Source organism: Lissotriton vulgaris, chromosome 11 (genome assembly GCF_964263255.1).
Source record: "Lissotriton vulgaris chromosome 11, aLisVul1.2, whole genome shotgun sequence".
Lineage (NCBI taxonomy): Eukaryota > Metazoa > Chordata > Amphibia > Caudata > Salamandridae > Lissotriton > Lissotriton vulgaris.
The window spans coordinates 935,366,778-935,386,736 of NC_141699.1; the positions used below are offsets into that span (position 1 = coordinate 935,366,778).

Here is a 19,959-nt window from a genome sequence, read left to right on the forward strand (position 1 = left end):
AGATGCTGAGACAAAGATATTTGCTGGAGGAGGGGGGAGAGGACTGCACCAGAGAGATCGAGAGAGTATTCCTATAAATACAAGTAAGATCACCACCCAATTTCAGATTTCTGTCAAGCCTGATTATATCGTGAGTGGGAGGCACTAGAAGGTCTAAAATAGGAGTGGAAGCAGGATTTAGCCAAGTTTCGGTGAGGAGGATAATATCTAAATTGTTATGTTGGATGAGGTCAAAGATATCAGCTGCGTGTTTACTGGCTGATCTGCAATTTAGTAATACATTCTTGATACGAGGTGGATTCGAGGAGGAAGATATTGTGATGTTCACCCTAGTGAGGTTGATCAGGAATGCTGCATCTCAGATTGCATGAAGGGCCTCTGTTTGGGTTGGGAAGGATGGGGTGCATTTGCCTCGGAGGGGTCACAATAGCGGTGGACCAAGGGGAGCAGGAAGAGAGATGGTCTTGAGGATCAGGAGCTGCAAGGCCGGGCTTAAGGTATCTGGGGCAGGGTGGCGAGTTTGGAGCGGGAATAGGTTTTCGAGATGGTGGGGGCTAAAAACTGCCCTTTGTGATCGCTAAGTCCTGATACTCTGGGCCAAATATTATTACTGAACATGGTGAGAAGATCTTTCGAGAGTGTCTTCACGTCATGTAACTCAGCCGATAGATTTAACAATTGTAGAAATATATCATCAAGGGGTGCCGCCAAAAATTAGTAATGGTCAGAGGAGGAGGGGGTGCAGGAGAGACTGAAGGTGATAGTGGGACAGGGAGAAGAACTGTGGGGCCACTATAATTGTACTTTATTAAGACATTTAGGTCCATTAAAATGCATATCAACATAGTCTTTAAACTTGTTTCGTTGAAAAGTTAATACAATTTGATCATGATAAAAAACATAAAACACATGATGTAAAACGCTTAACACAAGAGCTGCTGATGGAATTCTGCACATACGATTTTAAATACAAAAATCAATAGAAAAAGACAATCTGAGTTTCTCCTTATGTACCAGATAAAGTGCAAGTGACTTTCAGCCTAGGAAGGCCCCATAGGTGCAACCTGGGGTGTAATTCTAAGTTTGTTATTCCAAAGTGGTGGTTAAGTAAATTTATTGCCAACAAAGTTTTTATTTAGAAACCCATAGTACTGCCCAAAAAGACGTTAGCTGCAAACATGCATGTTTAACAATCATTGCTAGCCACTTTTTTTAAAGGTTCATTTAAAAACAGCTTTATAATAAAACAATAAAAAGAGGCTGCAGTTCTCTTGATTTTAGTTTAACTGCCGCTACAGCTTCCTGTTCTGATGCCTGCTCTTGCTCTCCCTACCCATCCGGACACCAGACCATTATCTGCCTTAACCACGCAAGTGCGTGGTTCAGGCAAAGGCATGGTTCAGACAAGCATTGTTACACTTGCAGGGAAATGGCACCCATGGCTCAGCTTGAGTTGTAAAGGCCATTTCCCCTGGGAGGGAAACAAAGCGGTGTCTGATAAAAAGCTCATTTTACAGCAATGGCCACACATCTTCTGGGGAGGACTGAATTTGAAGGGATTTATATTCTCCTAGGATAGTCCATGCATGGGATCTAGTTCCAAGGGCCTCTTTATCTTTTAGCAAAGTTGTATGTTTTTTCAGGATGGCATTAAGCGCTTTTTAAAATTACTCTGGGGGCAAAGTGCTGTCCCACAACAACACGAACAGCCAGTTAGATTTTATTTGCTTTTACTTTATGCCAGAGATTCTGGCATAGTTGGGTATACAAGAGTGACTTAATTATTTTCCATACCTTGATGTAGGCTACTTTTCTTGCAGTTGTTTGGATTGGCTGGAGTAACTTTCCTATCATTTCTATGGTGGGAAAGAATCGGATTATAGTTTATGGCTAGACCTTAAACGCACATTGTTTTGGGTTTTAGAAATGGGAGTCTCCAGTTGGCAGATTCTTGTCTTGTACAACTATGGACCCTTCATCCTAGACAGGATAAGGGGGATACACTACTGAGATAACCCCGGCCCATCCCCTTGGTAGCTTGGCATGACCAGTCAGGCTTACCTCAAAGGCAGTGTGTGAAGCATTTGCACATAACCCACAGTAATGGAGTGAAAACACTACAAAAGTGCACCACACCAGTTTTGGAAAAATATACAATATTTATCTGTGCAAACAAGACCAAAACGATAAAAGACCATCATACAGTAATGTAAAATACATACTTAACAAGAAGGACTTTAAATGCAGTTCCTTAAAGCTAGTAGCTCAGTCTGGGGCTAACATGGTGCTGAAATCAACAGAATTCAACAGTTCCGACCAACCGCATCGGTGCAGACGGGCGTCAGTGTCAGCAGACTCGTAAACAGTACCTTTGGTTCCCGGCAACTGCGTTGATCTGGGCCGGTTGCGGCAACCGTTGTGGTTATGATTTGAAGCATAGTGGTGCGGTGTGTCGTTCCCTCAAGTCGCAGTGCAGGCTGTGACTCAGTGATGGTTATCCAGCAGCATTGGTGAGACCAGAGCTGCAGTGCGAAGCAGGGCAGTGCACGATGGGGTGCTGACAGGTCTCAGTGTAAGCTGCATTGCAGGTTAATGGTAGAAGCATCTGTTGGTCAAGGCTGTGGTGTGGGACTGGGTGGTGTGTTGTGTGGCTTACGAGTGGTGCCCCAAACCACGGTGCAGTCACAGGTGTAGTGGTCAGCGAGCAGCGATTTCTGTCAGACCAGGGTGGTGGAGTGAAGTGAGGCAATGTAGAGTGTGATGCCCACAGGTAGCAGTGCAAGCAAAGGCTTGGTGGCAGTCATCATCATCGTTGAGACGAGGGTTGCGGTGCAAAATGTAGTGGTGCATTCAGGACACAGAGCCAGCAGTGGAGTCGGTGATGGTGTTGGCTGCTTTACCCCTCTGTGGCAACTGAAACCCATGGTTCCAATGTCAGTACCCAGGGGTAGGGGAAATCTTTGCTGTCCCTGAAACTTCATGAACAGGAGGCAAGTTAAATTCAAGCCCTTGGAGATGCTTAGCAACAAGTGAAAAAAGTTCAGTCCAATCCTTTCACTGCCCAAGGCAGAAGCAGTGACTGCAGGCCAACCCAGCAAATCAACAACACATCAAATGGGTAGTACTCCTCCTGGAAGTTCTTCCAGCTCTTCTTCTTGGCAGTTTCCTTAATCCAAGTGAGTTCTAAAGTTATGGGGTCTGGGCCCAAATATTTATACTCAGTTTCTCTTTTTCTTTTGAGCAGAGAGTGTCTGTGCTCAGCCTAAACCAGTTCAGTCTTCTCTGGTCCTGCTTCCTGGCAGGGTTGGAGACAGCATTGTCCAAGACAGACCAAGACCATTCAGGTGAAAGGAAATCTCCTCCAAATACTCTAAATGCACCCCAGGTCTATTCAGCCCAGCCCTGACTCATTCAGCAGAGGCAGGACACACCTCAACCCCCCCAGTAGCTGTCTGAAGAGAATGCACATCCCCAGCCCCTGTCACTCTAAAGCCAGACAGTCTATCCACAACCCAGCAGAGGCACACAGGATGGATAAGCAAGAAAATGCCTACTTTCTAAAAGTGGTATTTTCAAACACAGAACATAAAAATCATCTTTACTAAATGACGCATTTCTATATTCTGAGTTCAGGCATGCTAAACTCCATTTCTCTACCTTGTCCCAATGGGAATATATACTCATAAGATATTATAAGCAAACTCCCATTCTATCCTAAGGGACAGATAGCTTTTCAATAGGGAAAAACTAAATGCACTGTATTTCACTATCAGGACATGTCACTCATACCATTACGTGTCCTACCTTTCACATACGCTATACCATGCCCATAGGGGTACCTTGGGCCTCCCTTAGGGGTAACTTTCATGTAATAACAGGGAAGGTTAGAGCTTGGCAAGTGGGTACACTTGCCAGGTTGACATAGCAGTAAAAACTGTGTGCAGACACTGCTTTGGCAGGTCTGAGAACCATGGTGGCACAATCGGTGCTGCAAGCCCACCAGCAGCATTTGATTTACAGGCACTGCCACTCTCAGTGCACTTTACTATGGAGTTCCCAGTTAATCAAATATGCCAATCAAGGAAACTCCAATCCTTAATACAATTTACAATAAGAGCACTTGCACTTTAACACTGGACCGTAGTGAGAAAGTGCGCAGGGACACTAAACCAGCAAAAACTGAGTCAAACCCAGGAGTTCAGAAAGCAAAAGGGCAGGGGAAACACGCCAAAGATGCCAGATCTAACAGTGGTTCACAAAGGTACAATAAAAGCAATGCCTTGCAATACTCATTTCCTATCTCTTGCATGGGATTTACTACTGTGGATGCCTCCGCACTGGTCTGTAAATTCCAGGTGTAACTGGCCAAAAATACATTTGTGAATTTGCCATATATGTCTATGCTAGCAGTGAAACCACAAATTGAAAAATACCATGTCTACTTCTCCAAAAAACAGTACTGGTCCAAAGTGTCACGGTGGCATATGCTGCTTGGCTATTAAAAGTAAGTCTAAAAATAAGATAATAATAATAAAACCATACAAAATATTATACTTTAAGTACTTTGGATGATTTACATTTATATCAATATTTTTTAATTATAAACAGAAAAAGTAATTCTGACAGCCGGTGTTTCTTATTATACCATAATTCAGAGCGCTACGTAAATGAGAGTCCTCCCTCAACCTATTCGCGTTCCTCCATGCCCCAAACAAATGTCTGATTCTTGTGACTTTTGAAACATCCTGTTTTGTTGATGTCCAAACATAGCCATTAAAGAGTAAATGGTTAGGACAGATATATTCAAGCAATTCCGACAAAAGCATGAGTAGAAATGCCCTGCTCCAGCAGATCAAAAGCGTACAACTTCCTATTTTCCAGTTCAAAGCACCTCATGCGCTCATCCATTTCACGTCATAGAGAATATCGACAATGTCTACTAATGCAAATGTTGTGCAGTGTAAGTAATCAAGATAAAGAAAGATGAACAATGGACACGGAATTAAATTGGCTGCTCTAGTTAAAAAGGTTTGTGGTACAAGGGAAATATTTTAAGACAGAGAAAGCATATGCTAAGTTTGGTACAATCAAAATACTAGGGCCTCATTTATGAGGCCTTGCGTCAGTTTTGCGCTGCGAATGCGTCACTTTTTGTGACGCATCTGCGGCGTAAAACATGCGCCTTGTTGCGCCATATTTAAAAAGTGACGCATCTAGGTAGATGCGTCACTTTTTAAACCCCTGCGCCACATTATACCTGCGTCAGGTATAATGCGCAACCGCATCCTAAAAGTGACGCAGTGAAATCTCATAGATTTCACTGCGTCACTATTACGAGGCTTTTTGCGGGGGAACGCCCCCTCTGCATACATTATACCTGACGCAGGTATAATGTGGCGCAGGGGTTTAAAAAGTGACGCATCTACCTAGATGCGTCACTTTTTAAATATGGCGCAACAAGGCGCATGTTTTACGCCGCAGATGCGTCACAAAAAGTGACGCATTCGCAGCGCAAAACTGACGCAAGGCCTCATAAATGAGGCCCTAGGTGGCAGATCTACGAGGAAGTGTCACAGCACGGCACCGCAAGCCCTTTGGCTGCTCCACACTGCGGCACTTCCGAAGCGCAGGGATGCAACATATTTGCAAAACTATGTTGCATCTCTGTGCTTCTCCCTGCGCTGGCGCAAAACTGCAGCTGTGCGCTGGCGCAGGCCCCCTTGCGAATGCCTGCGTCGTGGAGAGATTGTTTTTGTGCAGGAAGGGGCACCTTCCTGCACAGGGTGGCTTTTCCTCTCCCTGTAAATATGGAGGAGGCACCTACGCCACCAGTATGTCACGAAAAGTGACGTACTGGTGGCACAGGGGGCTTGTATATCTACCCCTCAATGAGGAATACCAGTGAGACACAGTTATAAGCAGCAATTCTGAGCAAAAGTTGCACAAGACCAGTGTTTGTCTGTATCAAGGGAGCACATGGAATAAATGGAAATAAGGAGTTGTATGTTTGTTGTAAGGTGACTTTGAGCCTTTTTTGGTAAAAGTCTTGTAAATGTGGATTTAGCTGAAAGAAAAAAACTACTACTCTAATTTCTCATATTTGCAATTATCTCTATTACAGCTCTTATTGAATGAAGTTTATGGGAAAGGTCACACTATTGACCTTGAAGTAGATCTTGGATGTGATGAGCATGCAAGCTCATCTACATTGTTGGATGCCTTCTCACAACATTCTCAGATTTAGGTTTCTAAGTGTCAGAATTATTATATATGTCTATTTTGACATGCTGAGCCCCATCCCATGATGTGAACTTTGCCTTAATTTCTTTTCTTGCAGATTAGAGCCTGAAAAAGAGACCTCTCTATTTTCACTTTCCCACTAGGTGTAGTTTTTTTTCTTCAAAAGTTCAACCACAAAAGGCTTATATTTACTTACTAGTTTCTGAAGGCATCTCCCGAGTGACTTTCCTGGGGTTTCCTCGAATAACCCGGAGTGTGCCTACATATGACCCCTATTATGGTGGGGCTTCCTCCTGCCAACAAGTGCCCAATTCCTGGATATGACTCACTATACATCATTTACCTGTCCCTGCCTTAGCCACTCAGAGAAGTACCTCTTGTACAGTGATGTATCTGTGGTCTCCAACCTAGTAAGACAATTTAGATACGCCAAAAAACCTTCTGATTTTCCTGCACCAGTCAAACACTTGAGCCTGATAGTACTAACTGTTCATGCAACGCAGCAAGGCGACTCACTACTCTCCATTGCGTGGAAGGGAGAGAACAGCAATGTGCCTTTTTTACTGAGATATAGTCCACTTCTGCTCTCACTGGCTACCATGCTTCAGGCATCCTTGTAACAACTCAGGCATCCTTACAGATGTTAGGTTCCTTCTGGATAGAGCCTCCACAGATTGGAACTGAGTGGAAGGATAGGGTCACCGCACTTATCCATATGTTTTTTTTCAAGCACACACCTTGTTGTAAAAACTGTTAGTTGAGTTAAGTATATTTTTCTTTACAGCTGCTGGTGCTTCTAAAAATCCATGTGATGAGACATACTGTGGCCCAGCACCTGAATCAGAAAAGGAAACAAAGGCTTTAGCTAACTTCATTCGTAGCCATCTCTCAACCATCCGGGGCTACATTACTGTTCATTCCTACAGCCAGCTGCTGCTGTACCCTTACTCCTACACTTACAGTCTTGTAAGCAACAATGCTGAACTGGTGAGTACAGAAGGCATTTTTTTAGACTTGTTATTTTTAGATTTGATAAAATCACCCTTCATTCTTAAAACTATCCAGTAGCAATGGGGACTTCTGTTGTGACTGACAGAAACATTACTCACACCCAAGCTATAAAACCATAAATGGCCCCTTAAATGCACTGTGTTTGCACTAATACATGGCGTGACACGACATGACAAATTACATGGAGGAAGAGGTGTGGCTCAATGTCCAGAGCGGCTGACTCCAGTGATTGGGGCTTGCGGTTTGTACCCCGACACTAGAGGTAGCTCAGCTCAGCATCATGTGGCTCTGGGCAATAGCTCACTTAATCTCCCAGACGGCCCCCAGCGCCTTGGGACCCTTAGGGGTGATTTGGTCGCACTTTACAAATACTGGATTATTAGTATTATTACTGAAGATATTACATATCACATTATCATTGACATTATGGATGGCATCACTATGGATGCAGTAGGTTATCTTTGGAAATGTGTTGTTATTTCATAATGTTAGGTTGCCATTGTGTGCTATGTATCAGTATGATTATTGCCAGGTCACAGTCAGTGTATTTGATGGCCTAGTTATGGTTTGTATGTTGGGAGCACAAGCTGTGGTCTGTGTAGGTTACCATGACAGGCCAATTTAATAGTTTGCTACTTATATTCATAATCATATTTAGGGTAATCTGTAGTTTCGAGGGAATTGCTAAATAATCTCAAGCATAAATTAATGTGTTACGAGCAGAATAACCCATAATTTACCCTTAAAGATGTTCCTGTTTTTTTTATTTTTTATTATATAGGATATCCCATCTCTAACAGCCATGCTCAACAGGGGTTGGCTATATGTCGAGTATATTATCAACCCAAATATTGCCTAAATCAGAAAATTGGGATTAACTTGTTCAAACAGTACTTGCAATTGGCTTGCATACATGATAACCACAGGCTAACTGATTTATATAGGCAATTACCATCAGGTATGACCTTAAGGCTTCCCTCTCTAAACACAGGAGTGAGTGCTATTTCTGGTCAACCCCAAAATAGGTGCATGCAAATGGGTGCAAATGTCATTTTCATGAGTTTCACCACCAGCAGCAAGATCTAAAAGCCCGCCAAAATATGTTAGAAGACAATAATTTCGCACTTCTATCATAATGAATGCATATTTATATAATTAACTGATTTATGCCCATACAAATAGGACCAGTGGCATGCAAAGAGATTATTAAAATAAAATCGTATGTGGGAGTTTTTGTTATCCTTTAAGAAGATATAAGGGTGACATTTGTCATAGAGAAAGCTTCATGAATGATTTGGCCTTCCAAGAACTCGCATACTCGCATCTTTAGAAGGTGTAATGCGTTTTACTACATTCTGCTTGTGAATCATCCTATGCTTGTTAAAGGGAGCACGTGCACTAACACAGGCCTGTCTTCAACTTTAATATGTACGTAGCATGACAACATTTCCTGGCAAGGGGACCAGAATCCATCCAGGAACCAGATGTGACAATAAACTAACGGATTCCTGGAAATCTAATAAAAACATTTCTCGAGTATATATTCTGAGCATGTATGCAGTCTTGGTTTCGAAGAAATTACTCGTTTTCAGAAGAAACCTACAATAAATTATCGAATCATCTCTTAGTTTCCGCATAGCAGCACGTAATTTTAATTGAAAGTTTTCTTTAAAAGGCCAAGGGCATGAAATAATTCGCCAGATTTGTCAGAACAATTTGTTTCCCATTCTGTCTTTAACAAACAGAGAGCAACCATCAAGAAGGACTCATTGCACACTTTTTCGCAGTGGTGCAACATTTACTTGTTGAACTGCCATACTGGACCCAACTAACAGTTCTTTTTTTCGCATTCATGTGAACTTTTTTTTAATTGTGTTCTAAAATTCCAATAGCTAAATGAGTGAAGATGTTTTTATTGCACAAAGTGCACTTACAAATGGGTAAAATAGATCTAAATAGTGGAATTTCTTTTTTTTACCTAGGAGCTGAAGTGGAAAAGAGGGAGTTACAGGGAGCAAACATGCAAAATGTTGTTAAAATTCACAATCCAAATTTCCTAACAATCACGCTCGCATATAATATTAAAATGCATTACGCGACAAGCAGGATGCACAACAGGGGCTAAAGTGGCAGTGGAAAGGGAGAGAAATGCGGGTTGGTAGGGGGTACTAAGTGAGAGAAAACACCAGGCCTCATTTATGGACAAATACCATAGGGTGCCCACTTTGCAGATGGGCCACTAACACATGGGTTAATGCCACGCGATTTGGGATTAGCACCTGGGGCCTCATTTATGAGGCTGTGCATCACTTTTACGCCGCAGGTGCGTCACTTTTTGTGACGCACCAGTGGCGTAAAAAATGCGCCTTGTTGCGCCATATTTACAAAGTGACGCATCTAGGTAGATGCGTCACTTTGTAAACCCCTGCGCCACATTATACCTGCGCCAGGTATAATGTATGCAAGGGGGGCATATTGACGCAAGGAAGGGTCGTAGAAGTGACGCAGTGAAATCTATGAGATTTCACTACGTCACTTTTAGGACACCGATGCCTCAAAATCTTGCGCCTGCCTCACAGAAGGCGTAAGACTGACGCAGGCCCTTTCACATGGGGCTTGCCCCATGTGAAAGGACGCATTGCTGGAGTTGCGTCACTTTTGTGACACACTCCAGCAATGCGTCACTTTTGCGCTTACAGATACGTCAGAAATACTGACGTATCTGTAACTCCTTGCAACATGATGCGTCATACATTAAATATGACGCATCATGAATGTCGCAAGGAGTGCGCACTGAGAAGTGACACATCGCTGCTTTCACGCAGTGATGCGTCATTTCTCATAAATGAGGCCCCTGGTTCCTTGTAATCAGGGGCAAATGGTTCTGCATTGCTACAAAATAATAAGCACAGGGGGCACATCAAGAAGCATAGAGTAGGTAGTAGATCAAAATTACAAATATGCACAGGGTCTACCATAGAACATATATATCCAGGCATGCAATAACCAAAACGTATTCTATAGGCAGTTAAAAATATGCAGTTAATGAAATAACATATTGATTTGGAGGAAACAAGGCCCAGAAAATATTCCAATAAAATGAACATTTCATAGGGTGAGGTCAACAGCATAGCCAAGCCAATGGCAGTACATGCAACTCGTCATCAGGACAAATGTACAGATGAAAGTAGTGCTCTTTACTCTTTAAAAACGCTAGGGCCGGATTGCATGTGCTGCATAGAGGACTGATGACTTTTGCACTGCTATTCAGCCAATTTGCAGCAGCTTTGCACTAACTGATTAGTTTAAAATGATATTTTCACTAGCTGACCAGTGCAGGAACAATTGGCCAGATCTAGGATCACTTTGCACCAGTGCACAGTCACCAAAAGTGAAGCAAACCGGTGCAAAGTGTTGATATGGAATTTACTTTCCAACGCAAACATTTTTGCATAAAAGAGGCGCAAAGTACTTTGTGTTAGTGCAGTGCGTCAAGAGGGTGCCACATGAGTGGTACATATGGTTCCCATTCCACCAACCATAGTTTTTGCCCATGAATCTATCTACAGACATTTGTAGACAGCTCTTTACACACAAAAAATGCCTCTTCGGGGCCACGGAAAAGTAGGGGAAACATTTTGGCCCACATGCATCATTGTGTCATTTTGCATTTCTTAATTTGCGAAAAATAAGGAATCGCAAATTAAGAAGTGGAAAATGCTATGCATCATTTTTTTCGGTATTTCTTTGTGATTCAGTAAAAATCGCAATTTTTACCGAATCCCAAAGAAATACCGAATTCTTAAGTTAATTTTCGCAATTCCCATTGATTCCTATGGGCCAAAAGGCCCATAGGAGTCAATGCAAATTGCGAGTGGCACTTAGAAAATTTCATGAGTGCAGTGGGGGGTCCAAAGGACCCCCCCATGCACCCCTGAAATGTATTTTTCGCATCATGTTTCACACACACATGTCCTAAGGACATGTGTGTGTGAAACATGAATGTTGAAAAAAAAACATTTAAAGCATTTTAAACACTTTTTCCAAATTTACCGAGTGGTTCAACCACTCGGTAAATTTGGAACCCTAATTGCGAATTTCCACTTGTCAAAGTAATGATGCATTGCTTTTAAGAAGTCGCACATCTGCGACTTCTTAAAAGCACCCGCAATTTTAGAACTCGCAACAATGTTGTGAATTCTAAAATTGCTTCATGCATCCCAAAAAGCACTTTTGCATTCACAAACGGCCGATTTTAAGGAATCGCACCGTTTGCGAATGAAAAAGTGCTTGATGCATGTGGGCCTTTATTTTTTCCAAACTTTTCTCAATTTGTATGTGTGCTGCACTGTACCGCACACAAATAAAGTGGGAAATGTTTTAAAGTTAGTCTAAGCATAGTGTTGTTCACTGGGAGGCTATCTTTCCCGTGCAAAAATCTAGGCTGGGTATTATGTACATACACTGTTGCACTATGGTTGAACGGTGTTTGTATGGTACATGGGAACCAAATTGCGCTATGGCAATGAATGACCTGTTCTCTTTCCTTTCTGCAAAGCACCGGAGCTTAGCAACTTTGGTTGCTACATGGTATTGAACGAAATAATAGTAAATTTGACCGTACATTTGCACCAACTGAAAGCAACATATTGCACTGGTTAGGCAAAGCAAATTATGGAGAAAAGATGGAATGCATGTAACCCAGCAGTTGATACCCTACCCTAAAAGTACAAATGTTTGATCTTACACAGAGACAGAAGCTGACAAACCATGATTCACAAAAGCAACTTGATGCACATTTGCACATTTGCAGGTGATGTTTGGAGTGTCTTCATGGCAACTGAGATGTTATCAGCCTGTAGCTATTCCATGGAATCCTTTAAAAGAAGTGTCATTATGCAATTGCACAGACTATACATTTATAAGAAGCTTCATATGTAAAAAAAACACAAGTGTGGATGGATATTATTAATAGAAATGCCACTGGATCATCATAGATTACATTTGTGTGTGATCTTTTGGGCCATAAGGTCTTATGAACTTGGGCAGGGTCAGCTCAGCTTTAAATCCTTCAGAGGTTAATAAATTAAGCAACATTTAGGGATGTGTTAGAAAATTGTGAAACTAGAGCAGCAACTGATACACAGAAACCAGCTCTGATTAAAACGTCTCAAGTAGTGCAGAAGTTATGAACGTAGGGCCTGATAGGTTTGTCCGACGGGCACCACCTTAGGATAAAAAGCACTAGTAAAAAGGAGGGAAGGATATCTGTTACGTTTGTGATGGAGTACCCCATTCACCAAACTCTAAATTAGGTTCTTAATCTGGAAAAATCAATATGTGTGCCTTTGAGCCTCATATTATGCACACCCCAGCTTTAAATTGTAAGCAAAAAAACGTTGTCAAATCTCCATCTGTGATTGCAGCACACCGACTGCTATCTTGCCCATTTGGGAGCACTTCACACTGGAAAGGTGCCCTTTTCTTGACACAAATTGTGCTTTGCATTGCTTTGTGTCACTTTGTGTTACAGGGGTGTTACATGGGTGATGCTTGATTAGATCAGCGCAATCGCTCATAGTTTTGGACGCAAAGTCTGATTAAGGTAGACAGAGTATACAAATAACACCTCATTGAAGCAAGTGCAACGCTGACTAAATGTTTTAAATTCTAGAAAGAATACACACATTGCGTTTCGTTGCACTGTGCCACACACATCCAATGTGTGAAAGAATACAGAATTTGTCTAGACCTAGGATTGTGTACTGGGTGGGTATATTTCCAGTACAGAACATATGCTAGACATTGCACACAGACCTTTGAACCATGGTGCAAATGCTGTCCACCATCAGGATTCAAGCAAGCCGGGCCGACGACGGCTGAAATGCCAGAAACCGGTTCCCGGAAGCTTGTTTCCTTCCCAGAATAGGAATTAGCTTGGTAGTTTGGTTTGCCCTGTTCCCATCATGCACTGGGACAGGAACAGACTAATTTGCATGTAGCCAGGTTCTGAGCTGGGATGGTGCAGTGAGCTAAAAAACGGTGATGGATCAAGCCCTGATCTCTTGACTGGGTAAGAGTATTCTACATCATTCAGAAACTCTGTCCATCACCACCCCCTTTTCCAAAATCGATTTTGTCCACACTAAGTGTGGGAGGGTATACTCAGATGTGAGTCCCTTGCTCATTGCACCATCGGGATTCAAGCAAGCCGGGCCGACGACGGCTGAAATGCCAGAAACCGGTCCCCGGAAGCTTGTTTCCTTCCCAGTATAGGAATTGGCTTGGTAGTTTGGTTTGCCCTGTTCCCATCATGCACTGGGACAGGAACAGACTAATTTGCATGTAGCCAGGTTCTGAGCTGGGATGGTGCAGTGAGCTAAAAAACGGTGATGGATCAAGCCCTGATCTCTTGACTGGGTAAGAGTATTCTGCATCATTCAGAAACTCTGTCCATCACCACCCCCTTTTCCAAAATCGATTTTGTCCACACTAAGTGTGGGAGGGTATACTCAGACGTGAGTACCTTGCTCATTGCACCATCAGGATTCAAGCAAGCCGGGCCGACGACGGCTGAAATGCCAGAAACTGGTCCCCGGAAGCTTGTTTCCTTCCCAGTATAGGAATTGGCTTGGTAGTTTGGTTTGCCCTGTTCCCATCATGCACTGGGACAGGAAGACTAATTTGCATGTAGCCAGGTTCTGAGCTGGGATGGTGCAGTGAGCTAAAAAACGGTGATGGATCAAGCCCTGATCTCTTGACTCGGTAAGAGTATTCTGCATCATTCAGAAACTCTGTCCATCACCACCCCCTTTTCCAAAATCGATTTTGTCCACACTAAGTGTGGGAGGGTATACTCAGACGTGAGTCCCTTGCTCATTGCACCATCAGGATTCAAGCAAGCCGGGCCGACGACGGCTGAAATGCCAGAAACCGGTCCCCGGAAGCTTGTTTCCTTCCCAGTATAGGAATTGGCTTGGTAGTTTGGTTTGCCCTGTTCCCATCATGCACTGGGACAGGAACAGACTAATTTGCATGTAGCCAGGTTCTGAGCTGGGATGGTGCAGTGAGCTAAAAAACGGTGATGGATCACGCCCTGATCTCTTGACTGGGTAAGAGTATTCTGCATCATTCAGAAACTCTGTCCATCACCACCCCCTTTTCCAAAATCAATTTTGTCCACACTAAGTGTGGGAGGGTATACTCAGACGTAAGTCCCTTGCTCATTGCACCATCAGGATTCAAGCAAGCCGGGCCGACGACGGCTGAAATGCCAGAAACCGGTCCCTGTAAGCTTGTTTACTTCCCAGTATAGGAATTGGCTTGGTAGTTTGGTTTACCCTGTCCCCATCATCCACTAGGACAGGAACAGACGAATTTCCATGTAGCCAGGTTCTGAGCTGGGATGGTGCAGTGAGCTAAAAAACGGTGATGGATCAAGCCCTGATCTCTTGACTGGGTAAGAGTATTCTGCATCATTCAGAAACTCTGGCCATCACCACCCCCTTTTCCAAAAGCAAATGCTGTCCATGTCTCTAAGCAGACTCTCTTTGCACCAGCGTAGTTGATGAGAATAATAGAAGGCCATTTTTTGTAAATATTGTTCTGTGCTACTTTTTCCCCCTGCTGCGTTATTCAAAAAAATATATAAATCTGCCCCTTTATCTTAGGTGACTGAAAGGCTTACACATTAGGAGACTACAGGGCATATTATCAAGGAACGGCGTTAAAATTATCGCCGCTTTAGTGGCAGGAAACTGCTGCTAAAGCGGCAATAATGGCTTGATAATATGCCCTTGAGAATTCCAAAAGAAGCCCATGTTCTGGTGTTAACATGGGCTTCTATTGCAAGTCTCTACGCCATATTATCAAGCCCATTATCACTGTTTTAGCAGCAGTTTCCTTCCGCTAAAGAGGCGATATTTCTAATGCAGTTCCTTGGTAATATGCCCCTATAGTTGTTTTTACAGAGACCGCTAACATAATTATCAATAATGTTATTGAACAAGGTTGGGAATACATTTTATGTATCCCTTTCAAAAGCTCTGAAACTTTTTGGGCCTTAATATATTGTATATAATATCACCATGCATAATGAATAATGTATAATAGACCTTTTGTGGCCCTAGATTATTTTACGGAATATCACCATCCATTAGAATATTTCTTACTGGGTGTCTGAAGTATAAGATAAACAGTTGTCGAGATTATTGTCTGGGATATAAATAGAAAACAAACTGCTAATTCGGCTGTAGTGTAAATTGTAACTAAATATATGGTTTTTTTTCATTTCAGAGCGCCATTTCCAAAGCTGCTGTCGCACAACTGTCCAGCATGTACAACACAAGATACAATTACGGTCCAGGCGCCGCAACAATCTGTAAGTTTAATATCCCATTACACAGAACATACAAAACAGCATTTTTATGTGTATATTTCTCTTGTAACTTGCCACACCTAAATTACACTAGTATAAAACGCATTTTATAGATTAAAAAAGAAACACACTACACAGCTTTCTTCCAAACTTGTTTTACATGTGGTGTCACTATGAGGAGGTACTACAAGAGATTTAGGGGTTCAATTAGAGTTTAGGTAAGTGGAAATCTTGTTGTAAACCAGCAGGGTTGCTACTTGCCTAACATGGAGCTCACCCACCCCATCTAGAGGTGGGTGACACACAGATTGCGTGCTATTAGGCCCTCTGCTGGCTTTGCTGACTCATAATCTTTGGTGGCAGACTGTATGTCATATGTCCACCAACTCTAGTGCTTTGGGAGGTTTACCCTATTTAGAGGGTCCTTTAGGTGAAGATGTTTCCCAATGAAGCCCACCACGCGAGGCATGGCAGATCGGTGCAGGGAAAACCCACTGGGTCCCCAGGAACAGGGAGAAAAGTTCCTGAACATTAAGGACATTGTTTAAAAATATATATATATTTGGAAAGAGATCCCCACTTTGGGGGATTGCTTCTGAAATACAACAAATGCTGGTGGCCCACTGCATTCGAGATTGGAGTAAGTGCTTCTGCTATAGCGCTAGGAGTACTTTCATCAGAAAAAATGCCTACAAGCTAGATGGGAATCCCTCAAAACTGTGAACTGTTCAGGGCCGGACTGGAAACTTAAAAACAGCCCTGGAAAAAAATATCATTTCTGCCCGCATGGGCAGACGTGCTGATGTGCGCTAGAACCTTACAAGTTGCGGCCGCGATCGGTAATGGTACAAAAGGGGGTGGTGATGGATAATCGGTAATGAGCACAATAATTCCTAGAGACTGAAACCGGCCTTCAAGTGTCAATACCGGCCTCCTGGGGCTCCAGCCTCCCGGGGAATTGCCCGCTTGCCAGGATGGCCAGTCCGGCCTTGGAACTGTTCTTCAGTAGACACCTCAGACTAGGGTCAATATTAATCTGGCCCCTTCAAAGACATCTTACCACGACGCAATGACTCTTTTAATTCCTCTTATCTGCTTGTCTGTGTTTCAGACAGCAATAATATTCAGCCTTAGGCTGTGATGAAAGCTCTTAATTCATAATGCCCAGAGCAAAATCGTTCATTTTTTATTAGATCAAAAAGATGTCTATCCACTTTCAAAATATCCCTGATAAGGCAGCTCTTGAAACAAGCTTCTTTTAAGGCACGCAGCTGTGTGGCTAAACTAATTACAACTCATAAAATAAATATGTGCATCAGAAGGAGCACGTACACAATTTTATTTAACGTTTAAGAAAAATTATTATACATGGATGTGAGTGTTTCATGTGTATTAACTTCTAGAAAAGTGTGGTACTGGCAACATGTTCCTGGTTTTAGGTTGTTTTAAAGTTAGTGTAGCAAACCTCTTGTTATTTATGAATTTTTCAATTTCAACGTGAAGAATTAAATTGAAGATGGAGGTAATGTTTGAGATTTCATGGTACTAGCATACTCTTGTTTGTATTTCAATATTCCATACAACATTTTTGTTTAATAAATCAAATAGGACAAAATAAATGTAGTCTCTGAGTACAAGGGGGTAGTTCAAGTCATTATTTGATGGTCCAGCCATACGCAAACGCAAAGCACAATTGATCTCAATCACAAGAGGGTGATCAATATTGGTGCCTAGTCCAAATGTGATATTCATGGAGCAGTCAAGAGAACACATTATTGAAACTTTTGTTTAGATGAAATTGTAATGTTTGATCTTCTTTCTAAGTTATGTATACACCCACAATTTCTTATTTTGATTGACTTGCGTTATATTTTGAAATTATAAGTTCTATTTTAACATTGACAGGTTTAAAAGGTTTTTATGAAATATGTATCTTCTGTCATCCAGTTCAATATTTGTCGATGATTTATTTTATTACCCAATTGCAGATCCAGCTGCTGGTGGCTCTGATGACTGGGCCTATGATGAGGGCATCAGGTATTCCTTCACCTTTGAGCTCCGGGACACAGGAAGGTACGGATTCGTCCTGCCCGAATCTCAGATCAAGCCTACATGTGAAGAGACCATGTTGGCAGTCAAATATATTGCTGACTATATCCAGAAGAAAGTATAGGCAACAGAGCACAATTCAGTGTAATAAAATTGATTGAAAATCAATATCTGTGTCTTAACTTTTCTTTAAGGGGAAATTCAGTATCAAATGGAATAAAGGATTTTGATGAGCAAAACAAAGACTTCTTTATAACTTAAAAATGTTTGAGGATCGTTAATAGAGGGGCAAAAGAAGTTTTCCATACAAATTAGTGACAAAGATTCCTAAAGTCATCATCATCATCATCTTTATTCGGTCATATTAAAAAAAATAACCATAAAAGCACATACTAATCGATCTATAAATGTTTTTATTACATAATATTATCATTTAAAATTCCGAATATTTCTTCACAATCCTAAGATGAGATGAGAGTGTATAAAAGACAAAAAAGAGATAAGAAATATAGAAGAAAAACATTTCATATAATGGATCTAGTTACATTGAGATTGCTAATCAAACTCAATTTACTGCATGTCATCCCCTTCCTTTTTTATCATGCAAGCCCATAGGAAAGTTATTACAGAGAAGCAAACCAAAGGACCTTGGAGTGTTTTTAAAAAGGATAGTGCTAACCTACACTGCTTAAAGCCCATTTTCTTTGAAATTGGCTTCAAGTAGGCCTTCCGCTCACTCTTGTAGAGTTTGCAAAATAAAACCAAATACAGTTCAGTCTGAAGGGATATGTTATCACACTGGCACAAACTTAGATTGGAGTGGTTATATGTTTTTTCAGGGTAGCCAAGCATTAAGGGAATCAAGTTGGTACGGAATCTTAATTGTAAGAATCTATGTTGTGAACTGTTTATGTAGACCAGGTAAGAGAAATCTCCCTCCATTGATGGTGTGTTAAGATAATAGACCTCTGCTACATGTTTCTCTTTTTGGTATTCCCTACGCTTATATTCAGCCATCAACATAAACATAGCAATGACTTTCTGCTTGGACACCCTCTTACAGACCAAAGGATCTTTAAAAAGTTTGTGAAGACCTATCTCTTTTAAAACTGTCTCCACATAACTTAGCCACTTAGATCTTTTCCATTTCTCCATCTCTATGCAACTCCTAATTATCACGTGAGTCAGAGGTAATTTGTCTCTCCTCCAAATGGAATGCCATAGGAGGAGTGGGGCTAGTTTTATGTAATCTGATATCTAAGGGAGGGTTAGTTCTGTGTGTAAGATCACATTCATAAAGGAGAGAGGGAGGCCCACTACAGATTTAAAAAAATTATTTTCAATGATTTGTAGAGGTGTAGCTGCAACCGTACCCCAGACCCCAGACCCCAGCTCCATGAGTCACGGCCGCTTTTACTCTAGCCTGATATATGTTTTTTATTGAAAGTAGGGGTTTGGCGCCCAATTTCTTTGCAAACGATTTTACGGCAGCAATGCCACTCTCCATCACCTGCCTTCCATCAATTTCGCCCATGACAGGTCTTTATCAAAAAGAATACCTACGTAAGGGAAAGGGTCTACAACCTCAATTTTTCCAGCATCTGCGCTACAATACGGGACTTTATCTGTTTTAGTGCCCCCAGCTATGATTATAAAGGACTTAAATCGATTAACTTTTAGCTGTAGTGATTCCATAAAAGAGACATACGCTGTTATAAGCCTTTGTAGTCCTATCCCCGTTCTTGCAATTAAAACCGCATCGTCTGCATAGGACAATATCGGTAGCATTTGATTTTCATAAAGAGGAACGTCCCTAGTAGCCACTGTTAGCACCTTCTCTACTCCATTTGTATATAGGGAGAAGAGAAAAGGGGCCAGTATGCAGCCCTGTCTGGCTCCTTTGGAAATTTTAAAGAGATGTGTGAAATTTCCCCATTTAGATTAGTGCACTGAAGCCATGTCATGTACATACGATTGCCTAATGTAATTTAAGATAGCTGGTTCAACCCCCATCCTCTCCATTATATCCCATAATTTATCATGGACCAGGCATTCGAAGGCCGCACTCAGATCCATGAAGGCCATGTATAGTTTATCATCTTTCATACTGGTATATTTTTCAATAGTCAGTGCCAAGTTCAAGCATTGGTCCACAGTACCCCTCCCCTGCTGGAAGCCATACTGTGACAGGATCAAGATCTTATTTGCAGAAGCCCAAATGCCTAATCTGGAGAGGAGAAGCCGTCCCATAAGCTTTGATGTTGTATCCAGCAGGGATATTG

At 41.9% G+C, this 19,959-nt stretch overlaps 1 protein-coding gene across 1 annotated transcript in view; it reads left to right on the forward strand.

Annotated features, from left to right (window-relative positions):
* LOC147683704 (carboxypeptidase B-like) overlaps window positions 1-17,845 on the forward strand; it is a 49,282-nt gene extending 31,437 nt beyond the window's left edge. The window contains exons 9-11 of the mRNA XM_086944078.1: window positions 7,025-7,227; window positions 15,547-15,631; window positions 17,617-17,845. Of these exons, the coding sequence (XP_086800204.1) occupies window positions 7,025-7,227; window positions 15,547-15,631; window positions 17,617-17,801 (473 nt within the window). The 3' untranslated portion in view covers window positions 17,802-17,845. The remainder of the gene's footprint in view (window positions 1-7,024; window positions 7,228-15,546; window positions 15,632-17,616) is intronic.
* The last annotated feature ends 2,114 nt before the right edge of the window (window positions 17,846-19,959 follow it).